The sequence below is a fragment of the Platalea leucorodia genome (genome assembly GCF_965183815.1).
Source record: "Platalea leucorodia genome assembly, chromosome: 2".
In the NCBI taxonomy this organism is placed as follows: domain Eukaryota; kingdom Metazoa; phylum Chordata; class Aves; order Pelecaniformes; family Threskiornithidae; genus Platalea; species Platalea leucorodia.
In genome coordinates, this window is record NC_138824.1 from 17,767,716 (window position 1) to 17,793,760 (window position 26,045).

Here is a 26,045-nt window from a genome sequence, read left to right on the forward strand (position 1 = left end):
AAATACTCTTTTGAGAACTCATAGAGTTGACTTATTCTGTGCTTCCAGTTCTGGTGCTTTGTGTGTGGTTTTTGGGGTTGTTTTTGTTGTTGTTGGCTGAGACTAAAAAGCATGATTTGACACTTACCAGGATAAATGTTTGCAGTGTTAATGCTGGTTTTGCTTTAAAGGTGCCCTTAAGCAATGGGAATTTGGGGTGAGGAATACCTTCTGTTTGGGTGGTCGCATTGTTGAAATAAACTCTGCTCAAGACTCTTATTTTCAGGCTTCTTCTTTTGCCAGGATGTTTGTCCAGGTATGCCTGTACTTCTATTGCAAATGTTTGTGGCGCTGCCTGAAATTCGTGGTCAGGAAACTAACGGGTCGATGTGAATTGCAAAGGATCTGTTACAATACCAAACCTGGAGCTGCCAGAACTATGAAAATAGGTAACTGCGAAATACTTAGTTCTGCATGCCTTTGTGCCTTTCTGCATGTGCTAAAAATAGTTCATTCTTATAAATAAATAGTTAAATGAATCCAATATAAACTCAGCTTGTCTGACATGATGCTTTCAAATACTGTTCTCTTACAGAGGCATCACTGAAAGGTTCAAAAAGTAAGGTGAGTGAAAGAACCCATCATTCACCTTTTCTATTGTGTCCTGTATAGTTGGTTTGTTCAGTCTGCTGTTTGCTCACCCCAAAATATCACTTTAAGGTTTGATATGATTTTACATTAAAACCATCTTCTACTGAAGAGGGTCTTGTGTCTGCAATAGCAGGTGATCTTGCAAAGTCAGGGAGAGTGTCCTGGGCCCCAGGGACAGGCACGCTGTGGCACTGATGGAATCGAGGGGGCAACAGGCCGCGGTGGAGACGACGAGAGTGATGTGTTGTCATTTGGGGTTTCTTGGCTTGATTCCTCATCCTGTCTTAGAATTTCTGTAATCTGCAGTCAGTCACTTACTTTACGCCTCAGGTTTTTTGTCTGGAAAGCAGGGATAACAGGGGCTGAAGGCAGCAGTGCCTAGATAGCCAAGACAACTTTGTTCTCTCCTTTCCTTTTAAATACGTTAATGGACAAGAGCCTCTGTCACTTCATCCTAGCACACTGCTTGTGCTAACCTAAATTCTTCTCACAAAGCATTTGTGTATATGTTAAATAGCATCATTCAGCTGTTCAGTTCTCTTTGGCATGAGAATCACTGATGTTGAAAAGCTTACCTCAGCATTAGCAAAAATGATGTCACATAGCTCATAGTGCAGCATGGTGCTTCCAGATGTACTTCTAGCACAAACAGAAAGGCAGAATCTTATTTAAAAGCCTGCATTTAAGCAATTGTGTGGTTTTGAGACAAAGCACCAGAAAGTTCAACCTCTTAATTTTTTGGAAAGCATGTTGATTTTTGAATACTGAACTTCCAGGGGCATCTTTACAAAGTGCAATGACGTGCAAGAGAAAGGAAAAATGTTTTACTGTCTTACTGCAACACGTTGGGAGAGGGGGTGTCAAATGAAGGCTAGCAATTCCAGTGTAATTAGACGGATGGTCTGACGCTGCTTCTTGATCAAAGGCTTCAGTGCAGATGATCTTCACTGGCAGCTGCCACGGAAATGCGATAGACTGACTACAAGGCCATGGCAAAACGACTCAGTTCTTATAGGGCTACTGCTCTGAAACCAGTCAGTAGGGTTGAATAGACTGGAAAGGTGTGTGTATATATGTTGAGTTGGGTCTTCTGGGCTCTTAATCTACAAGCTTTTGGGTATCAAATTTACCATTGTTAACTTCTATTGAATAATAGCTTCCATAAGAATTAATATGTATTTAAAACCTCTTTTTAGCGGCTGCAAACTTCAGTAAGTGTTCACCCTGATGCTATTGAAAAAACTATAGATGACATCATGGAGCTGAAAAGGATTAATCCAGATATAAATCCACAGTAAGTTCATGCTTTCCCTACAAAACAAATGGGAATTATTGATTTCTTCAGTGCCTAGGTCCATGGAGAGCTAGTTCTCCCTAGCTATTGTGGCACACAATTTGAAGATGAATTCTATCTCTCGGCATAAAACTCCAGTTTAAGCTTTGCTGTCAAAAAGCTGATGGAAAAATGAATGATCTTTTATGGTGACTGTAATAGGCAAGTCCTGAGTCTCTTTAGCTGCTTCCTGAATCGTGCTGTCCTAGTATGTTGTTGATGCATTGATTTATGGGGGCCACTTCCCAGGGATAAAATACCACCAAGGCAGGTGGTCCTGGCAGTGACAGTGATGGCTTCTTAGCAAGGCTGCATGCAGTCTTCTGAGTACGGCAGAAATCATCCTGTTGTAACCGATATAAATGGTACAATGGTTTACATTTTAAAACTGCCTTTAATTATCCAAACACAAGTTTTAATGACACAAAATAGCTGATACTCTTTTAATGCTACAAGATGTTAATGGTAAGAAGAGATAGACAACAAACCATTAAATTTGCAAGCGTGTATTTCAAGAGTAAGTGATAACGCTTTTGTGGTTGCCTTACCTCTCAGCCCCTACCTTAAGGTACAAGATGGTCTAGGTCAGGAATCGGTGGGAGAAATGTTGAGGGTTGTATTATTCAGGTGATCAGTCTGAGGTTCACTCCTCTTCCCAAACTTGAAACTGATGTACATAATCCAAAATGGGCATCTATAAATTGATAGCTGCTTTTCTTTAAGTGGTCAGCAGCATCAACAGGTAAGGTGGTCCCAAGGTCTTGCTGCAACAACAAAACCCAAAAGCTCAGTTGGAAAAATATAATTTTTTTTTTTTTTTGTCTCATTACAGAATGACCCCCCAGCCCTGCCCCCCAGTGAAAAGGACAGTAACTGGGTAGTCTTAAAATGAGGCTTCACTGATCATAAAGGAAATAGAGTACACTGGGTGTCTCTCTAATTTAAGAGACAACTGTTCTGGATGTGACCATTGTCCACCTGGATTGAAAAAACAGTGGCCCAACCATTAAAGAAGGGAAGAAAATAAGAGAAACAAAACACAGAAAACACCTTATTCTCATAGATGAGAAACCCTGTGAAATTCTTCTGGAAACGGGCCCAGAGTTTTTCCAGGGGTGTCACTTCTCAGAACCTTGCCCACATGACCTTCAAAGGGAGGGTGATGAAAGAGCAGCTGCTTCAAGTGGATGTGAGGCCACGCTGAGAGGCTGCCCATCTGAGGAGGGTGTCACAGCTCTGGTACTCTTGTGTTGCACAGGATGCTGATAGCTGAAACTCAGAAAAAAATCGGCAATGGCAAAATTAGTGAAGGTGACATATGAGGAAAAACTGCAGGATGTAAACGTGCACAGCTCAGAGGCTGGCCTGTGGACATCAGTAACTGCAGCGTTGGCAATCAGGCTGATTCAAGCACTCACTTCTCAGTGTTGGACCCTTGGGTAACTGGGTGGAATAATTACAAGAAAAAACAAGGAATTGATTAAAATAGTATTTTGTATGACATTGGAGATCACTATCTGATCCTTCTCATGGCATTTCCTTTGGCCTCTGAAGAAATGCTGTCTTCTAGAAGAGAGAGAGGTGCAGATGACTTCTGCTTGCTTGAATCAGGGCCCTGAACGTTAAGTTACATTTTAAGTGATCTGGTCCTAATATTTAAAAAAAAAAAAAAAAATTAAAAAAACCCTAAACTATTTTTTGTTTAATCCAGGTAGTGTTCGTATGCTTAGCACAGAACAAATGATTAATTGCTTTTGGACTAGAACCCATGCACTCGATGTTTTACAGGACTGAGTCTTTCATACCACACACCCCCAATTTGGTGAAATACCTCTTTAAAACAGTGAGAAATACTGGCCTGGGACGTGCAAGGTGGTGCCACATACATAGAAACACACCCTGCCGCTAAATTGCTCCTTATATTAAATTAATCATAGTTCTGCTAAACTTTAAGCATCTGCACTGAAGTTTTACATGTAAGCCATTTATTTTATAATAAATGTTGCTGGAGAAACTTCAGCAAAAGCAGTTCAGCTGTTTCTTTAGACAGGATTAAGGAAAACCCTTTGCCTTGCCTACTCTTGAACACAAAGAAACCTGCATCCAGACTGTCTTGTTCAGAAGCTCTGACCTTCCCTTGCATTGTAGAGACTTGAAATCTCCTGGGGTAAGGACAAGGGGCCATGTGTCATACTATATCTGTTTCTGCAAATCTGTATGCAGTCATTTTTGTTACTGTAGCATCTTTGCAGAGCTGAACTAGCATCCCAGGGGTGTTTGCACTGAGCTGTTCTTGAATGCTATGGGCTGCCATGATCTGAAGAGGGGGAGGCACTTTATCAATAAGATACTGAGATAACAGTGCGTATGTTTAGCGGTGGGAGCAAGTAGATTGAATAACCAGGTGGTGACACGTGGAGTCTACACTAACTACAGTAACAATCCATGAAATACTCCCAGTTTTGGACTCGACTCCATCTCGTGGAGTGCCTGGAGCTGAGGAGGTGGGGGTGCAAGGCCAGGCAGGTTGCTGCTGTGCTCTGAGAGCTGCCACCGCCAGCACAGGGGCGGCAGGGAGGAGGCATGGGGTGTCAGCAGCTCACCCGTGTCCTCTGCTTTGTGCTGCTGGGGCAAGCAGGAGAGCAAAAGCTTAATGGAGAGTGGGGAAAGTAGTTCCCCCCCACCCCCCAAATAACATTGCACAGAGTATTTGACTGGATTTAGACAAAGTGCAAACATGGCTTGCTTTGTATATGTTGTGCAACTTGGAACTTTAAAATATATTTATTTTTTTTTAATATAAAATCCCTCTGCTTTGCCACTGCCTGTGGTGTTCTGCTCTAAACTATTCGGAGGTTATTGAGTAGTTAAAGACATTATGGCTGTGATTTAGTGATGCACTACAGCAATTCACATGCAGTCTTGTCAGGCTTTTCAGCTTTCTTTGAAATGCAGCCTTTCTGTAAAACTGTAGGGTATAGCAAGTGAAGCATGTTAAAAAAAAAAAAATCCAAAAACAACAAAAACCAAAAAACAAGCCAAAACAAAAAAAACACCAAAAAACAAACAGCAAAGGAGGGAAAACACTGCATAGGTTATTCCAAAAGGGTTATAGCCACAAATAACATGAAATTACAGCAAGAGAAATGGCCTAATGACATCTCTGATTCTGTAGATTAATCTCAAAAGATAAGCAGTGAAAGTCCTTCTGCTCAGAAAATTTAACAGTATTATGGAATAAACAAAACGTTTCAGCATATCAAACAAGACAGATGAGGAACCTGTGCAGCTTAATATCAGTGCAGTCTGTTCCACAGAGGAATGAGGATACGAATCTAACTGTGCCCTCCAAATTCATACTAGGCATTCAGATAATTTCAGACAGTATTAAAAATCAAAGGATTTATTCCCATATATAATTAAACATTCTTATGAGCGTGGCAGTTGTGTACTGCATAACTTGTATTTAATATTATAAAATCTTAACCTAAAACTAAATAAGTTTTTGTAATTTAAAGCCTTGGAAGCCACACGTTTGGTGGGGGTTTTGGGGTTTTTCTTTGTTTTGTTTTTTTGGGTTGGTTTTTTCGTTTTGTTTGGTTTTTAATGCTGCATCAGGAAATGTAAAAAGGAAACATAAAATCTGCATTATAATGAAAAGAGAGCAATTATTGTGATTCTTAACATGAGACTGAAAAAAATACTGCCTAGAGGCAGATCTTTGAACTATATTACTTTGGGTTTTTGGCCGCTTTATGCGAGCTTTTGTGGCACGGAATCAAGATGAATATTTTTAGCTTTTTGCTGAGTTCCCCCCCCTCACCCTCTTTTAAGTTCACATCTCTGGTCTCAGGGCATTGTTTGAGAGGCTGCCATTTGAATGAGGGGAAAGATTCAGTGATGTGCTTGTAGCAGGCATTCAATGCTACTGTGTGTAGTTACAATGAGATTTCAATGTGTGAAAATTCACTGTTCAAAGATCTGAAAAAATCCCAAATTTAATTACCTAAGGAAGGCACTAAATAAGACTATGCATTTTACAAGGCCTTTTTTAACATAATATTGATCTCTTGGAAATTCTCCCGCTGTAATTAAAGTGTTAGGCTATAAATCCATTGATGTAACGTTACTCATGTGAATTAAACGAGAGTGTACACGGCAGTGCTATTTCAAGGCTACATATGATTGAGTAGGATCATATTGCTCCTTTCCCCCCACTCAGGTTGGGAGTATCTCTTCAGGCATGCCTGCTGCAGATTGTGGGGTACAGAAACCTGATTGTAGAGGTTGAAAAGCTGCGCAGAGAGCCATATGATTCAGAGAATCCGCAACATGAGGAAATGCTTCTGAAGGTAGGTGCTTAAGAGATACTTAGAGGGCATCCTTTATTCATGTCAGCTCCAAACAGCCTGGTTTATAAATACCTTTAAAACATCAAGAGGTGGTGTCGCCTTCCTCCATTGTGTGCCTGTTGTAAGATAAGGCTATACAGCATATTAATCTAGTCTGGGTGTAACACCTGCCAAGCAAGCAGCTCATTCCCTGGTTTGTGAATGCGTGTCCCTTGGCTGGACTACGTCTAGGCACTGGATACCCAGCTCTTGCTGCAGATAACAGCTCTGTGCTATGAGCTCTAGAAAAATAGCTGTATGTCCTACTTCAGTACACCTCTCTTCAATATGAGAAGGGTATTCTTCTCTCTTAACCAGAATTGACATTTTTTTTCCTTCAGTTTCTTGTATTTTTGAAGACATTGTCTGTGTATCCCAGTGGCAAACCTCTGGCTTTCATTGTGTGGGATGAAGGGTGGGAGATGATGACTTGCACATTTATATTTACCAAATATATTTTCAAATGAAAACAAAGCTATTCTTTAGATAATACATGCATAGTGACGAAAACCATACCCATTGGGTTTCACATACTTCAGGAAAGTCTTGCACTGGAGCAGATAATAAAAGTATTTTTTCAGGAAGATGATCTTGAAGCCATAAACGGAGGGAGAGCTAGAGAGCTCTTATATTGGAAAGGAATTGAGGAGAGAATAAAGGGGGTGGAAAATAGTCTAATTAGAAGTCCCAGTATTTCTTCTGATCCTATTTCTGACCATAGCTAGTGCTAGATGCTTCAGAGAAATGGAAAGAAACAGAATAGCGATAATGAGCTTATCTACAAGCAAAATGCCTTCTTACAGAATTCTCAGATGTCTTATAAAAACATACCACCTGTTTGTTTTTTTTTTTATTATTTTAAACAAAAATATTGAAAACTTAAACACTTCCTTTGCTTCTGTCCCCATCCAACTTTGTTGGGATTTTTACAGCACGTGATGATGAAGCTGTCTTTCACGCTGCAGTTTGCAGTGTAATGCCTTACACAAGTTACAGTGGGAGCTTCTGGAAGTGTTACCTTAGTTACTTGGGCTTCCAGGCACTTCCAAAAATCCCAGTAGGCATCTTGTATAAGCGCTTAAGGATGCAAATAACTATTTCTAAAAAATGCTTCAAATGGTCAGAGAGTTCCTGTAGGTGTCTGGAAGGCTGTCTTTAAGGTTGGCTCCTTGCTGGGATGTGGGAGTCTCACTGAGGAGGAGTCAAAATCCAGAGCTGCCCCTGAAGGAGTGCTCTAGCCACCAGGTAGGATGGGGCAGATGGACTCCTATTCCAGTCCTGCCCCTGTGCAGCCAAAAGCACAAATTTCTTGGGGGTAGAGTGGGCTTTAATTAAAAGGACACACCAGTTTACCCAGTGAGGAAGCCCGTGTCTTGGAGGTGGGAGATCCAGGTGCCAGCCTACAATGTTGGTCCCTGAAAATACCAGATACCTGGCTGCAGATTTAACGAGGGCCTTTGGCTCTAGAAAAGCATTCCTAAATACATTGGGCATCTACACTGCCCAGAGAGCAAGAAGTTGGGTCTGAGGATGGGATCACAGGTGAGAAGCACCAAGGAGCTGGTTGTGGTCTGCCTCCTGGCCACCCAGCCTGTGAGGGCCAGGTCCTGGTTCTTAGATGCTCCTGAGAATCATGTCAGCAATGATGTGTAGTCACATAAGTGCTTTAAAAACATAACTGCAGAAGAATAAAAGCAGAATGGAAACCGAGCATTTGTCTGAGGGGAGATTAAACAGCGCAGCTTATGCTGTAAAATTCATACTGTTGAAGAAAGTATCAGTTTCACCATCTGCTTCCAGTGTAACCTGTATATTAGCACTTGTTTACAGCAGGCATTTTTCTTTTGCGAATTCTCATGTCAAATGGAAATATGTCCAATGGTTTAACTTGGTTTCCAACGCACGCTGGGAAGAACAGGCCAGTTGGTTTTCATCCCTTCTAGATATTCTTCTAAGTGATCTCTGCAGTGGGTAATTTGAGTTCCTAATGTCTATCATGTGTTCATGTTTACCAGGAGTGCACTTTATGAATGAGACAGAGATTAACTTATTATTCATTAGTTCAATCACATTATTGTATTTACTGTCAATGGATGAACAAGAAAGATAGCAAATATGATTTAAACAATGATGCTTTATGCAGTCATACAAAGTGAAATCATTAAAATTTTAACCTTCCTAAGGCACCTCGTTTTAAATGCAGTTAGAATTGCTAAAATTAATAAGCTTTCTGGGTTGTTTATTTGGGAAATGTGCATACAGCTCTTTCCCTTGGGTAGGCTTTGTCTAAGTGCATTTCTTGAGGCCCTACTCACCAACTCATGGTTTATGGAGAACACCTGATTTCATAATACACTTTGGAAAGGGTGAGTTTGTGATATGGCACACAAAGTGTGTGGAAAAGTATGTATTTGTCAGACATGTCAATTTAGGCTGCTTTTAGGTGCCTAGCAACATGATATTTAGGCACTAAAGTCACTGGACCAGTGCAGCTAAGGGGATTTATTCCAGCTGAGGATCTGGCTTGTTAAATCACTTTGTCCTTTTTTTTATGTGAGATGAATGAGTGATTCACCCCTTAGTTAAATATGAAGGTGGCACATGCTATTCTTGTATAGATTTTTTTTTTTTTTTTTTATGTTCTCCAATTTGCTTTTCAGCACTGTGGTAGCCAAGTCAGCACTCTTGATTTATAACCCTTCCAGAGACTTGCAAAAGATGCTGGAGAAAAGATTGCTGCAGAGCCTCAGGGACCTGAGGGCTGATTGCCTGCCTCTCTGTCAGTGATTTACAACCAAATTCCAGCCTGTTCCTGTCTCTGTGCTTATGGAAGCAGATGCTAGTTTGATCCACAAAGCATGAACAAAACAAGTCCTTGTGTGAGACATTACAGCAACTGCCAATAAGGTCGGAAGGGCCTTGTAGGTCTGAAACATCTGCAATACTTAAGAGTGGTTTGGGATTTCCCTACCCACCGTCCTCACCCCCAGGAATTTAATTTGATTTTATATTTGGGCTGCTGGGATAGCAATGCAGTGATGTAACATCAGAACCTAGCTTGACTTAAAAAGAAGAAAAAGCCATACTAATGTGTGGAAGTTTAATTATGTTTTACCTGTAATCTTCCTAGTTGTGGAAATGCTTGAAGCCCAATTCGCCACTGAAAGCTCGGATTTCGAAGCAGTGGTGTGAAATTGGTTTCCAAGGTGACGATCCTAAAACAGACTTTAGAGGAATGGGTCTCCTGGGCTTATATAACTTGGTGTAAGTATGTTCCTCTGTAGATGGGTTTATGAGTGCTGAAGCACGAAAAGCAGCATTACTTGCAAATTTTTAGCAAGTCTATGGGAATGACTTATGAAAGTGTTAGGGAATCCATATAAAAAACTGAAAGAATTTATTTGCTAGCCCAGATTTTGGAGGGTTTCTCTTCTCTAAGGGGTCTCCTTTCTTTCAGTATTCCTAATTCAACTCAGGAATACCGCCTTGCTAAGCCCTTTTTTTAGTTTCTCTGTGACACAGTAAGTTAGCACTCTCTCTTCCCACAAGAAAGAAACTGTAAAGTATATTTTCACCAATATCTAGATCTCCTTAAACAAAATGCCCTGAAAGTGGGTAGGTGGGAGGGTTATGTTACTGCTCAGCTTCCTTGTTTGAGAATTTTATGCTGAATTCTTAGGCAAAACACTTGAAATGCAGCCACTGATGGCAGACTTCTGTAGTTGGACTACTTTTTCAATTTCTGTCAATACTCAAAATTAAGCAGTGAGTTTACATCACTTTTCCCTTCTGCAGCATGCACCCTAGGTGTTGGTACCATATCTGTGGTTGGTAATTTGGGAGTTGATTAATGCCTGTTATTTCCTCCAGCCCTTGTATCTACTGCAGGTAGTTACATAACTTAGAAACATTCAGTAAAATAACCTCTCCCTATGAGGGGAAGAAGAAATATTTTCTGCTTTTACAGATTGAAGGACATAAATCATCCACTGTCCCTATGTTGTTCTCTAGCAAAGCTCAGTTGAGGATCTGGACTCTTGACTCTGGCTTTGAACTTCCATTGGAGATGAATCCCTACCATGTATTTCATTTCTTAGTCTCCTGTGATGACTCTTATCTTGCTTAATGAATCTGCCAGATCAAAAAGCCTGAACTGCTTTCTCTTGAGCTCAGCAGCCAACACGCTCTAGTAATAAGCAACTGATTTTCTGTAGGGTGGGTAGAAAGGGGAGTCTGGTAATGCACGTTCACTAAGCGCTTATAGGATTGCACTTGTAATTTGAGGCTGCTTTTATCTTTCATTTTGGGGCTCTGAGTTGGTAGCTTAATGAATTTAACATGTTAAATGCTACTCAAACTGCATAACACATGTAGTGACCTTTAAAAGGGTGTGTATGGACAGCTCAGTATGACTTAAGATGCTTTTCTTTGGTTGTGTTTCTTTAACAACTCTTCCTGAACATATATATCTGCAGGTATTTTGCCGAATGGGACACTGAGATAGCTCAGCAAGTTCTCTCCGATTCTCTTCAGCCTAAATACAGGTAATGCTTGAGACCAGAAAAAATAACTTGAGAGAGTGCTGTGCTGGCTGGTGTTTGGGGGAGGGGGCTTTTTTCTTTTTGTTGGGCATATGCTTGGGTATTGCCACATGCAATCTGTTTTCAAGTACTGATCCTGAAAACTGATCAAGTCCAAGAGGCAAACTTGTATACTGAATTTTAGAAATAGTTAAACTTAGCGTTAAATGTTTTCATTTATACTTCTAATTTCAAGTGATTTTGTATTTTTATTTACCTTTCTTTTAATTCTTTTGTCTTTTCATAATGAAGGGAAGTCACTAAGAAGGAAATAAGGTATTTTTTTTTTCTTTTCTCTTAGTTTTATGAGACCCTACATGTAAATAAAGATCAAACCATACTGCAATTTGGTGTGTTATAAACTGAAAGTCTTTGTTGCGACTCCAAGAGATCCATATTCCTTTCTCTAAAGTTAACTCAAACGTAGCTGATGCTGCAACACTGAGTAGATCTGAGCATGCTTATATATAAAAACTGAAATCAACCTTGCTTGATGTGGCTAAAGTACTGTATTTTAGACCTATTTAGTAGCAGGCTTAATGAAAAAATTTTGAGCGACTTTGACCTGTAGGAAAAAAGTCTAAGCAGTGCCACTATAGTCACAACAGCTGTGACTGACTTGATAATCAAAAGTAGCTTAGGCCAAGGACTTGTTAGCACAGCTGAAGAGCCCCTTTATAGTGACGTAACTCTGTCTGCCTTGACTAATGATGGGTCTAATCTCTCAACAGTCAGGACAATGGACTAGCCAGATCAGGTGCCTTCAAGTGGCAAAAATTTTGTGTTGTGAATGATTTGTGAATAGATCTATTCCGTAATTATTGGGAGGGAGGGGGCAGAGATGCCTCTTAGCCAGTTACATAGTAATCAGTTGCCTTAAAAGACACTTTTCTTCTGCCAATAATGTTAGATATCCATATAGCAGGTCCACATCTGAATCCTGTGAAGCTTTTGATCTCCTCAGTATTTTGTGATTGAGTTCCCAATAGTAATTCTGTGACACAAAGCACTTGGAACACATGAGTGTTCTTCATTTACATGTTTGATTACCAACGACCATCTTGGAGTGCTGTATGAGCATGTGCAATTTCTATCCCTTGAAAGAGCATTCAGTAGAAGATAGATGCTGCTGGTGGTGCCCGTGGTGTTCTTCCTGGTGTGGTTGCTTAGCAGCCGTGCTGGTTTCTGATGTGATCATGATCAATGTCATTTCTATTTCTGTTGAACTGTATTGCTTGTCCACATCCTACACGTGCCACCTTTATTCAGTGTTTGCTTGGGGTTTTTTAACTGATGCTATGCCACAGCCTACAAAGATGGTTAAGATTTTAGGGAATGAGTGAAGACTGATGTATTCCTGTACGCTAAGCCATTTAGGAGCTGAAGTTTTGTCCTCATGCATGCCACCTGGTAACACTCAGGTCAGGATGGGTATGAACCTATTAGCATCTTTAATACTTAACGGCAACAATTTTTAAACACTATATTTACATGAAGCTCAGGGGATTGTTTTTAGTGTAATATATACTCATTGTGGTTCAAGTCCAACAACAATGCTTTCACACATGGCTGTCTGTAATTTGGGATCTAAAGCTTGCAAACTCTGATCTGCCTTACCAAGGCAAAACTCCCACAGGCATGTCTAAATTGTAGCCCACTGGTTAGGATCGGTTCCGTGCCTGCTTTTAGCTGGTGATGAATGCAGGCAATGATTTCTGCTAAACTTGCTCCATTTGAGTAGATTAAAACCTGGTTAGTGGGTTGTCAGCTGACTCGTTGCATCACACAGCTCTTCTAAATTAAAATGTTGTTGAACGGCAGAAATTTCGTCTAAAATGAATCTGTTCCCTAACTAATTTTGTTTTAAGGGAGGGATCTTCTTTGTCCATGAAAAGCTCTGCATTATTGTGCCAAATAATAGGAAATACTGTTCCTTATTTTTGACTCTTGAGTGGTTTCTAATTTGGCTGGACATAAAAACTTTGTCAGAGGAGTATTTTTCATGTTTGCTGCATCAGGTGAATTATGCCTTCTAGTGATGAGTGTCATGTATATCTTTGAAAACACAAAAGGCTAAAACCATCTCTGATTAGTTAAAAGAAATGTAATATTATCAACTTTTTGTATAGCTCAGACTTAATTGAAGTGGATCATCTTTGTGGTCAATATAGAAAATAACTGGCTTTTACTGAGAGCATTGATGTAGACGAACACTTTGTAATGATGAGACAAGTTTATCAGCAATGCTATAAAGCCAGTTACCCATTTCAAGTGCATCCAATCCATTTTATACCAATCTATTCAGTCAGAAGCAGAGTTAAATTTGATTAGCTATATCAATGGAGGTAAAATACTGTGTTCAGTCAATGTTATAATATCAAAGAAATTGAAAGAAAATATTTGTTAGTTAGTAATGCATGGCAATATCTGGATTTTAATTTTTTTTTTCCCCTTAGCCAATTCAGCAAAGCAGAATGGGAGAAGAAAAAGTTTGATAAGGCAATTGGGTAAGTTTAAAAATCTTTTTAAAGTTGCCACAAGCACAACACTTAACAATAATGCCGTACATTTGAGGGGAAGAAGGTGTTTCCTGGTTACTTTATAAAGGAAATTTCAGTGTACATACTAACATTTATTGTCTTAACCACACCTTGATTTTGATCAAAGATTACAGGAAAAACAGTTTGAAGTAAGAATTAGGAAAAATAACACAAAAATTTTGCAGCAAGGAGCATACAGAGAAAGCTTCTATGAATAGTGCCGTGATGAATATCTGTTTAATTCTTCTTAACACATAATGTGATCGAGTCTCACTTCTTACTGTCAGAGCCAGGTTCTGATCTGCTTTCAGGAAAGTATAATAGGGGAATATAAAAGGGAAGAAATTGTAGTGAGGTTTTTCTCTTGTTAAGCAGTGGGTTTGATATAGCTGCATTATTCATGAGTATGGAACTGGATGTTCCTTCTGAGTGTATCTGAAAATCTGTAATACAACATTTTAATGCCCATATTTCACTTTTCTGTGAAACTTGCCATTAGGCCTCACATTGCAGTTAACTTCTGGACTTTTATTTATTATTTTTTCCTCCTGAAAGATATCAAAGGTTAAAGAAAAGGGAAGTATTTTGGTTTGCTTGATAGAGATAATTGAAAAAACACCCAGGACAGTCTACAGAAGACAGCTGTGTTCAGAGGACAAAAAAAAAAAAAAAATCACTGAATAACTAAACAAGTTTGCCTTTATCACTAAATGCCAGTGTGGGACATCATATGTTTTCTTGGGAAATGGTCACTGCCAGAAACGTCAAGTTCTTTAGGCAACAGGCTCACAAATTAAGAAATAACTTCCAATTTCTGAGTTCTGTTGTGCCTAAATATACTTTACTTGTTGATAGCTCTTAGCAGGACAGGGGGTTGCTTCATGAATCTGATTTTTCTTATTCCTGTTTCCAGCATGCTCTGATTTATGTTTTTGCCTGTTTTCTGGCCTGTGTATCTTGTTCTCTGTTAGGAAGAAATTGGAAGTGACTCAGCTAGATCTTTTTCACAGGCTTTTTAGCCACATGAATGTCTTTATAGGACTGATTGTTGAAACCTGATGTTCCTAACTGAGGGTAATGAATTCCAGTGGGGCAGATGGGTTAAAATAGCAAATGATGGGTCACCCTGCAGACAGCCACCGTGTGGAGTGCTTGCCCTGTGTCAGAGGCGAGCACAGGGACACCCGGGCTTGTTCTTATTCCGTAGGAATGAATCTGTGCTCCTCCACTGAAAATGCTGGCACAGTGATGAAACTCCTGTTTTCACTGTGACCATATGTTTCACAAGGGAAGCATTGCTATTAGAGTGTATCAAGCAGGCAGGATAAATGTTTTTCTTGTTTTCTACCCCCCCACCTTGGAAGCTCACAAAGGAGAATTAATACACCTCAGTAGCACGCAAAATCTGCAGTGTCAGTGTCATCAGTGTTTTTTATAGCGTGCTGAAAGAAAACAAACTCCCCACAAATGTTGCCACTTCTTTTTCTTACAGCTATTCTTTTGCTATCGTGGGCATTAACATAACAGACCTCGCATACAACCTACTTGTGAGTGGAGCTCTGAAGACCCATTTCTACAATGTTGCTCCAGAAGCACCAACACTAACTCACTTCCAGCAGACGTTCTGTAAGTGGTGATGGGGCTGGGAAATACATAATTTGTACTCCTGCTAACACTTTTGTACTACCCATACTTTAAAAAAAAAAAAAAAAAGCTGACACAGCACAGAGACTATCATGGTAGTCCTGCTCTCCTGCCTTTAGGATGCTTGGATTCAGTTCTTAGTTGTGATGGATGCCACTACCAAACCAAGGGGTAAAACAAACAAAACAAAACAAAAACCCAAATAAACCCAAACAAAAAAACTCACCAAGTATCTGAACAAGTGACCTTCCTATCTTCTTAAACTGGTTTTAAATAATAAGAACCTAAAGGTACTTTAAAGAGCTTCTGGAGATTGCTTCCCCATAAATCCAACTGTCTTAAGATACTTGCATCTACATTCAAGTGTTACCCTCCACCCTTCAGTAGAGTTGTCCCCCCTCAAAATAATGCTTTCCCAGCCCTTTCCCTTGTATTTGAGGAACCCTTCTACAGCATAGACCTGCTGTGCATCCTTGCACAGTAGGAGCAACACTTCTAATATTTGCCAATGTATAGACAAGAAACTGATAACAAGAAGTCAAGATGCACTGTTTTCCACATTTATGACAATTGCAAAGCTTTCATTCTTTTTTTTAAGTTTGGCTATTTAGGTAACAGATTTTTTTGTTTTGCAGATATAATATTTTCTTATTGCTTAACTGGATAAATGGCAAATATTAGTGTCCTGTGCATCTTTTTCATTAAATAGTATAGGCTTTTCAGAACAAGGATGCTATTTAATGAGACTCATTCACCCAAAATCTTATGTGGGCAGATATCATACTGTAGCAGGGCTCTCCCTTTTGCAATGGTTTCTGGGCAGTTTAGCTGCTAGGCTTTTGTCTTTGGGGGAGGTTGGCTTGATAAATAAAAAAAGACAGATAAGTATCTACCTAAATATCCACTTATGCATCTTCAGGTCATCTTTTCCTTGGAAGGGTTACTCTGTCTTTTTGACACATTCCTGACGTGCCCATGGCCTCATGAATGGATGTGTCTAGTATGATTGGTTTGGCTCCCATATCTCTCAGTCACTAGTCCCTGTTCTCATGGGGGGCTTCAACTTACCAGGTGTGTACTGGAAATACAATACAACGGAGAGGAAACAGTCTAGGAGGTTCTTGGACTGTGTGAAAGGTAACTACTTGACACAGCTGGTGAGGGAGCCAACAAGGGAAGGTGCCCCACTGGACCTCTTGTTTGTGAACAGAGAAGGACTGGTGGGTGATGTGATGGTTGGAGGCCATCTTGGGCACAGCGATCATGAAATGATGGAGTTTTTGATTCTTGGAGAAGTAAGGAGGGGGGTCACCAGAACTGCTGCTACCTTGGACTTCTGGAGGGCAGACTTTGGCCTGTTTAGGAGCCTGGTTGACAGAGTCCCTTGGGAGGCAGTCGTGAAGGGCAGAGGAGTCCAGGAAGGCTGGACATTCTTCAAAAAGGAAATCTTAAAGGTGCAGGAGCAGGTTGTCCCCATGTACCGAAATACAAGCCAGCAAGAGAGAAAGACTGGCCTGGCTGAACAGAGAGCTTTGGCTGGAACTCAGGGGGGGAAAAAGAAGAGTTTATGACTTTTGAATGAAGGGTCAGGCAACTCAGGAGGATTACAAGGATGTTGTGAGGTTATGCAGCGAGAAAATTAGAAGGGCCAAAACCCAACTAGAACTTAATCTGGCTACTGCTGTAAAAGACAACAAAAAATGTTTCTATAAATTCATTAGCAACAAAAGGAGGGCTAAGGAGACTCTCCATCCTTTATTGGATGCAGGGGGAAACATAGTGGCAAAAGATGAGGAAAAGGCTGAGGTACTCAATGCCTTCTTTGCCTCAGCCTTTAATAGTCAGACCAGTTGTTCTCTGGGTACCCAGCCCCCTGAGCTGGAAGACAGGGACAGGGAGCAGAATGAAGCCCACATAATGCAAGGGGAAATGGTTAGCAACCTGCTACACCACTTAGACACACACAAGTCTCTGGGGCTGGATGGGATCCACCCAAGGGCACTGAGGGGGCTGGTGGAAGTGCTCGCCGAGCCACTTTCCACCATTTCTCAGCAGTCCTGGCTAACCGGGGAGGTCCCAGTTGACTGGAGGTCAGCAAGTGTGACACCCATCTACAAGAAGGGCCAGAAGGAGGATCCGGGGAACTACAGGCCTGTCAGCCTGACCTTGGTGCCAGGAAAGGTTATGGAGCAGATCATCTTGAGTGCCATCATGCTGTATGTACAGGACAACCAGGGAATCAGGCTCAGCCAGCATGGGTTTATGAAAGGCGGGTCCTGCTTCACTAACCTGATCTCCTTCTATGACAAGGTGACCCGCTTAGTGGATGAGGGGAAGGCTGTGGATGTTGCCTACCTGGACTTTAGTAAAGTCTTTGACACCATTTCCCACAGCATTCTCCTGGAGAAACTGGCTGCTCATGGTTTGGACAGGCGTACTCTTTGCTGGGTAAAAAAAACTGGCTGGATGGCCAGGCTCAAAGAGTTGTGGTGAATGGAGTTAAATCCAGTTGGCGGCTGCTCACAAGTGGTGTTCCCCAGGGCTCAGTGTTGGGGCCAGTTCTGTTTAATATCTTTATCAGTGATCTGGATGAGGGGATTGAGTGCCCCCTCAGTACGTTTGCAGATGACACCATGTCGGGTGGAAGTGTCGATCTGCTGGAGGGTAGGAAGGCCCTACAGAGAGACCTGGACAGGCTGGATCAATGGGCCGGGGCCAACTGTATGAGGTTCAACAAGGCTCAGTGCTGGGTCCTGCACTTGGGTCACAACAACCCCATGCAACACTACAGACTGGGGGAGGAGTGGCTGGAGAGCTGCCTGGGGGAAAAGGACCTGGGGGTGTTTGTCAACAGCCACCTGAACATGAGCCAGCAGTGTGCTCAGGTGGCCAAGAGGGCCAATGGCGTCCTGGCTTGTATCAGGAATAGTGTGGCCAGCAGGACCAGGGAGGTGATAGTGTCCCTGTACTCGGCACTGGTGAGGCTTCATCTCAAATACCGTGTTCAGTTTTGGGCCCCTCACTCCAAGAAGGACATGGAGGTGCTGGAGCGTGTCCAGAGAAGGGCAACGAAGCTGGTGAAGGGTCTAGAGAACAAGTCTTATGAGGAGCGGCTGAGGGAACTGGGGTTGTTTAGTCTGGAGAAGAGGAGGCTGAGGGGAGACCTTATCGCTCTCTACAACTACCTGAAAGGAGGTTGTAGCCAGGTGGGGGTCGGTCTCTTCTCCCAAGTAGCAAATGATAGGACAAGTGGAAATGGCCTCAAGCTGTGCCAGGGGAGGTTTAGATTGGATATTGGGAAGAATTTCTTCACCGAAAGGGTTGCCAAGCATTGGAACAGGCTGCCCAGGGAAGTGGCTGAGTCTTCATCCCTGGAGATATTTAAAAGACATGTAGTTGTGGTGCTTAGGGACATGGTTTAGGGGGACCTGGCAATGTTAGGTTCATGGTTGGACTCACTCTTAAAGGTCTTTTCCAACTTAAACAATTCTATGATTCTATATTCTATTCTTGCTTCTGGTTTCTTGCCACATCTAAAATTCCCCACCACTGAATTTGGGGGAGGAAGAGACATGTTTTAGTACCTTTACAGTGTCTTCTTGCCACTGCCAAACTTGTGGCTGCAGAAGGGACTGTTCTGCTGGCTAAGCCTGGGGCTGTGCCCCAGGACCACTGTGTCTGCTGACCAGCATGGCCAGTCCCTCATGACAACGCTGGAGAGAGAACTGATTTTGACAGCACTTCCCTTTGCAGCCCTTGCATATATGAGTTATGAAGCTGGATAAAACTTTCACAGCTCTCCGGTGTAGTAATGGGCCAGTAAAGTGGATGGATGTTCCTACGTACTCTGCCTGCGATCCTAGAAAAAACTTGAGGTTATCCTAGGAAAAGCTTGAAGCTATCAAATGGACTTTATGGTAGAGAAAGCATCAACAGACAGACTTTCCTGGAGCAAGGACAATTCATCCAGAGATTATCTGTTGGAGTCTGACAAATCCCTGCTCTTATGCTCTTGCAGTTTCTCTCCTCTCCCTACTGCAGTCATCCTAGGTTTCCTTCAAATTTCCTTCAAACCCAGACACCATTAGACTGCATTAAATGCCTACAGGCTGCCTCACTGAACTGGAAAGTCAAAATTACATTGCCTAGCCAGCAGCCTTGCTGGTAGAAGTTGGGATCAAGAGATTGGGTACAGTTCATTGAAGTCCTAGTGCTGGATGTAACGTTTTTCTTGTCAGTGAAACTCTTTTGAGTCCAAGGATGGCACAGAACTGAGAGGGTAAAGGCCTTAATCAGAGCCTGTATATTAAACTCACTTTGGAATCAAGTTTCTTCCTGTAACAGGGATGTCTTACCAAAGCTAGCGGTTCTGTGTGTCACCTTATCATTCATTTTTTCAGGATCATAGGCATAAGTGTTCAACAACACTTCAAGCAAGGTCATGCACACACAAGGTAAAATTGTGCATGAGGAGGAAGCATTAGTACAGAAAGACGCGATGGTAACTGTTAAGTTACCTACAAGTGTGCTCTTTTTTAGTGGAGAGTAAGCAAGGTTCCCATGAGGAAATATCTGTGAGGCAGAACTTGGATATAAACCACAGGCTGGTGGAGCAGCGACAGCAGCGTCTTCCCCTGCTTTTATACTCATTAGTTTAATGTATCGATATGCCAAGACAACGAGTGACTTCTTGTATTTATTGTGAGAAGTTCTGCCAATGTATAACATTCATCAAATTTTGGGTTTATCCAAAATGGGTTTAGTCTTGTCCCTGCATGGTGCTGTGAGGTGTCAGACCTCTGTGACCAGGATTCTCTGTATAAATCTTAATTGTTAATCGCAGGTTTCTTTCTAATTTTGTATGTGATCTTTACATACTGTCTCTTCTCCTTTTTTATTACTTTGTAGGTTACTTAATGCATGAATTCCACAAATTCTGGATTGAAGAGGATCCGCTGGACATAATGGAGTTCAATCGTGTCAGAGAGAAATTTCACAAGCGAATCTTGAAACAGCTCCAGAACCCAGAGATGGCTCTGTGCCCTCATTTTGCTGCATCAGAAAGTTTAATCAATATGTAGTTACTCACTCGATTTTATTTGGAAACACTGTCTCACTCTTGTGTTAGGTCACTGTTTAGACCATCACTAGCATACTGAATGACCATGGCGATTGTGTGCATGTTTTTGGTGCAGTATTCATCTATTTTTGTCACACGTACTAGATCCCCTTATGCTTCTCGTGTTGGGGATTTCTCATTTTAAATGCGTGCTCATATTGTGGCATTATGCAGTGTTACATTTTGAATCGATGTCCAGGTATCAGAGTTTTTCTATTTTTTTAGACTTTCCTCATAATTCAGCATTGACAATTGAATTGTATTTCTCTAGCTGTGTTTTGTATATGTGGAATAAGTAGCTGGATCTTGTATTGTGAAAGCTTTTTAACTTCTTGGTATATTTTAAGATAACTACTGGCATTTCAAGCGAAATGTATGCTTGGACCTCGTCTAGAAGATAATGCGTGTAATTTAATCTGATGCAGGCAAACACATTAAAGTCCAATTTTCTTCATGCAGCCATATAGGCTTAATGCAGAATTAATGAGGCTTATGAGGTACAAGTTTCAGTGAGAAGAGTTTATGCAGAATTACAATCGGACTCCACAGCTGCATGAATACCAAATGGTCTGGTGATGCTAATACATTCACAGTGAACTGCAAACACACTCACAACTACTGCATACTGGCAGGGGCCAAAAGTTATATCAGCAGGCCATTGTCACCAACACCACCACGCTGAAGCACGGTCTAAATTCCTGCACATTCCTTTGAATATACGGGAGTTACTATTTCGTGTTGCACGTTGGAAGGCAACATGATTTGGTCACATTGTGCTTGGTGAATTCAGGGGAGCAAAAAGAAATTTATTTTTTTTTTTTAACTACTGAAAATGTTGCTTTGGTTGTCAACTCAGTTCCTAAGAACTGGGAGAAATAATTGATTGGAAGGTTTAGAGCAAAACCACGTGAGTTTCCCAGACTACTTACAAAAAAAAATTAAAAACGGCAAACTGCCTTTTTTCTAAAAACATAAATGAGTAAAAGTGTCTGACACTAAGATTGTGTAGTATATTGAACAGCATCTACCATGGCATTTCATACCCATGGTATTTTTTACCTTCTAAGCAATCAATTTTAGTATTATATGTGTAAATCACTTGCATATTGGAGATTAAATTGAGTAGTGTCCAACTACTTGTGAATTATATGAATAAATTATATGTCATTCTAAACTGAAGCACTGTGGGTTTTATTTTTGAGATATGCAGTAATACAGATGAAAGCTATTTTACTTTAATGGATCAGGTAAAAGGGGGTGTAACAGCTTTGTGGTATTTCCCTAGTCTGAAGAGTGATCTGAACTTCCTCAGATCGGGTTCTTTATACCATTTCCAGTTACAGCTTGGGCTATCATTTCATAAGTAAAAGATAAAGCAATGGGAGTGGTTAAAGTTCTTGGGAAACTCCTTCGATTTAAGCCCTCTCATTTCTTTGCTAAAATGTAAGATGGGGATCAGGACTTCTCTGCAGGGCTGGAAACTTGCACTCATTGCAGAGTTAATCAGCAAAACTCTATAGGGTCTGGGATAATTAGTCTTCTCCAATGAATTTGGAAATACGGAACTGGAAATATTAACTATTGCCTATTTTGCATGGAAAAAAAGAATAAAAGCTGTGTATGTTTAACTTAGTACCATTGATTTTTGGAAAGTGGTTATTTATAATCGTTAGATATCGAGGACTTCTTTGCATCACTCTTGAAGCCTCTAAAATAAGTTTCTAGCAACAGTTTTTGTTGTTTCAAATCTTAGACTCTCGCTTTCTTTCCCTGCCCCACTCTGACTTAAATACCTTCTGCGGTTTGTTAGGCTATGCTGGTTTGTTTTTAATACTCTGCACTGGAGTTCATGGAGTTGGGGGGGAGGGAGGCACGAAGGTCCCTGCTACCTTCTCACTGGGGCGACCCTCTCGGTTGTTGTGCCTTGTTTCAAGGTGTCAACTTCAAATAGAATCAGAAAATGTCATCTGGCTCCGTATCAGGCTGCGTCGCTATAATCTAGCTGCTTGGGCGGTGGTTTTTCCTGTCTTGCAGGGAGATGGATTTAACGAGGCTGAGTGTGAAACTCCTCCTCCTGTGGAGCCCCTGCATGCTGGTGCCTACAGATCTTATCGTCCTGCCCACTCGTGCTTCAGCGTTGGCCTGTGACATCCTTGCTCTCAAATTCCCTGTCAAACCCGGGGCAGAGAACGTCCCTGGTGCCTGCCAAGCTGGCTGTGCGCTGCTGAGGGAGGGCGTCCATCTGTCCAGGAATGACCTCTCACCACAATGCAAGCCTAAACTTTTCTTTAAAAAATCAGAATTTACTCTATCACTGACACATCTCCAAACTGACCAGTGAGGAGCTGGATGCTGCTTTCCCTAGGGAGGAGAAAATGAAAGAAACAGCAAAAAAAGAAGTGTAAAAAGTCATTTCAAGAAAGCAGAATCAATATTGATACTCACCGCAGGGTGCAGATTTTGGTTTAATTAAGAGTAGGGAAGATTTAGGTTGGATCTTTCGAAAAACTTTGCATGGCCTCATGGTTGCTGCACTTCACCTGACATCTCCTCTCCTGGAGGCTCCCTTGAAGCCGACCGAACGCTTGCTGCTGGGAAAACATCATCCCTAGCCCTGCGTGGCAGGGGCAGCTCGGGCAGCAGGTGCTGCCTGCCCAGCCTGTAAAGCTCTTTGGCACCTTTCTTTTTTAACAGGTATTTTTCTCAGGCAAATAATTTCCATTGACATCGCCATGCAACCCAGGTGTTTTAAAAAGGCACAGCCTAAGCTGCTTTATAAAATACAAGATAGCGTACTGATGCTGTACAGAATATGTCTTGCTTTGGGTGGGCAGATGAAAATATAATTGATGAAAATGTGATATTGGCAGGTTGTATGTGATTTAAAATGCAGAAATATTTACCTTGATCTGCTTAAAGCCAGAAAAAAGGGCCATGTAGTGTTGTGATTCTTTAATTCTGTATGAGAAATTACACAAGGGTGGCCTCTATTTCTCTATGTTACAGGTTCGGCCACTTCCCTTAGCACAGCACTTCCTTACCCCGGCTAACGTGAATGTCAGTTGTTGCCAGGGCTCCTTCAGCAACGTAGGTGGGCACCGATTTGCCTTCAGCAACCTCGGTGCTCCGCCAGCACCGGTGGAGCTGGGGCTGTGAGCGCGGTAGGGTCCGTGCTCGGGGTTTTGATTACAGCCAGGAGGAGAGCGAGCGCTGCTCCGGCTTCCTGTCGCTTCTTGGCTTGTACCTTTTTTCTTCCTTTGGGGAAGGGAGAATTAGTTCTGCTGAGGTTCTTATTGGCTCTTTTGGAAGGTACTTCTTAAAATACTGGTGCTGGTGGTTTCTATATACTATTTTTAGAAGCAAATAAACTGTCTTATCTCTACAGTTTGTCTTGGAGAATTGTATCTCCTGGCTGTTTCCCAGAGCAGCACTGAAGCTGGACTGGAAAATTTCCTGTCATGTAAAGAGGATTAATCCATCGTCCTGGTTAATGGAAGAGCAATCTTTAAAAGCACCTGTACCCGCTGTGTGGTCTGTGCTGTGTGCCCTGTGGGGCACAGCTGGGGGGATGGCTTAGCGGTGCTGGCTGAAGCACTTTGCTGCAAAGGGAGAATTTTCAGCGTGTTCCCAGTTGAAGTAAGTGCTGTTAGGTGGAGCAGGATGTATGTGCACAGAATGCTGATGCTCGGGTTAATGAACCCAGATCTGCCGCTACTGACCCAAAGAACCAGTGGTAGCATCATGCACACGTTGGTTTTCTTTACGCAGCTGATACCATCGTTTCCTTCTTAATCCTGCCCTTCATGGGCCGTGGTTAGCTTTTCACGTTCCATTTGTTGACCAGTCCATTTTTGTCATAATGTGACCTGTGGTTTTTGACCCTTCCACAGGGGTGACCAGCATTGCCGGGTTGTCCACTAGTGGGGTCTTGCAGATTGGAGTCCTTCCTGCATGAGCTCTAGAGGAAACCTCAATCCGCAGCTCTGCCGCGTGGATGGATCTGACTGAGGTAGGAATCAGTTACAGCCTGAAGCCGTACCCATGTGCAATTCCATAAATGCTAAGTTCGTGTGTTTGGGAAGTACTGTTGGGAAATAGGGGAACTCTGTATATACTTCCCTCTGTTCCCCAGCTGGTTCTTGACAAGCTTGCCATCGTCAGCAGATGACCATTTTGGCATTATAGGAAGACTCCTCTGTGAATGACTCTCATAATCTCTGTTTTTCAGAGAACTGTTCTACTTTGAATCTTGCTAACCACCCTGATTTTCACCTCACTCCTCACTTGGAATTTGGCCCAATGTGAGCTGGAATTTTGCACTAATGACTCCTCCAGGCTACACTGAGAAAAGCAGTATGGCTCTCCTCTGTACACTTGTATCTGCAGCATGGTGCAGCTGAAAATCACATGAATTATTAAAATAGATGTTTTGCAGAAAACAATCCTGAAACAGATAAGAAAATGAATTATTCATTGTTTTCCTTAGTTTGCGGCAGTGCAGGTTTTCTATAAGACTTGCCAAAGATTAGACAGGAGTCTTCCTACAAGATCAGGTAGGAACATAGCAGGACTGGCTTTGTGCTTTCCCCTGTGAGCAGCGCACATAGAAATCAGGTCATTACTTATTCTAGTAAAGGAAACTGTTCTTCTCTGTATAGAACTATAATTAGAAAATGAGATTTAGCTCTAAAACCTCCAAGCAAGAACTGGGTACAGCAGCTTAGATCAAAATGAACTATGGGGAAGGGCTGAGGGTTTGTTACTTGTGTTGCTGTGTTCCTAGACCTGGGCTCCACTGTACTGAAGGGCTGTAAAAACAAGTAACTAAAGGTGGCATATTCCCCAAAGAGCTTACAGCCTGAAACAAGGGAGGTGAGGAAGGCAGGGGAGCGTGGGGTCAACACCTACCAGCACAGATGGCAGCTCAGCAAAGCAGAGCAGTACAAGAGGAGCTGGAGAAAGGCACACGAGGAAGCTTGTTGTATGTTTATCGGCAGTTTTTCCCAATTGCAAGGGCAACCAAGGAAGACACATGGAGATGACTGTGAAAAACCTAACCAAAGGACAACAGGGCATGGCACTGTGACATACTAGAAATGAGGACAGATATATTCCTGGTGGATACAGCCTGTCTGAGAAGGTTCTTCAAAGAAAAACATAGTCCAAAGTGAGAAAGTGTGTGTTGAAGGGGAGATTCATAGGCATGCTGGTGTGATAAACATGGGGCTGGTGCAGTTGGCACAGAGAGCTCGGCAAGGGCTGTGTGCCAGGGTCCTGAATAGGTCTGAGCATGACAACACTGCATGTTGTCCATGGGCCTGAGAAGATAAGGGCAACATTGGGGACAAATTTTACTTCTGGGGAAGAAAAGCTCTGCTGCTCAAGAGAGGCCAGTCAGGAAGTGTCAACAAGATGTAGACATAGCTTAGATGTAAAGCCCTAAAGAGGGGTTAGGGACAAAAGTGGAGCCCTTGGTCATGGTCCAGAGACAAGATGGGAGTGTTCTCCACAGCTGGAAAGAGCTTTGTATGCACATCAGGCTTAATTGGGGGAGAGCTGTTAGGAAATATTGAACAACTTGGGACTGTAATACAGACATCAGGATAAAAGTCTGGAGCAGAGAGCGCTCTGTGACTCATCAGTGGGGCAAGAACTGCCAAGACTGTGCTTGCAAACAAGATTAACAAAGGAGAAAATGTTGAAGCAGGAATAAAAAATGGACCAACGGCAGAACCCCGTGGAGACCCCCATGGATAGAAAGAATCCTCGACAGGACTTGTGGCAGTAATGATCAGAAAGGTGGGAGGA

General features: G+C 41.9%; 1 protein-coding gene across 1 annotated transcript; it reads left to right on the plus strand.

Annotated features, from left to right (window-relative positions):
* Positions 1-283: 283 nt before the first annotated feature.
* On the plus strand, positions 284-20,199 carry ELMOD1 (ELMO domain containing 1; the record flags this gene model as incomplete). The annotated part of the gene is made up of 10 exons (XM_082330983.1): positions 284-428; positions 575-603; positions 1,827-1,924; positions 6,186-6,315; positions 9,485-9,618; positions 10,830-10,898; positions 11,187-11,210; positions 13,391-13,441; positions 14,967-15,100; positions 20,027-20,199. The coding sequence occupies 10 exons, from the start codon at positions 284-286 to the stop codon at positions 20,197-20,199; spliced, it is 987 nt and encodes a 328-aa protein (XP_082187109.1).
* Between the last annotated feature and the right edge of the window lie 5,846 nt (positions 20,200-26,045).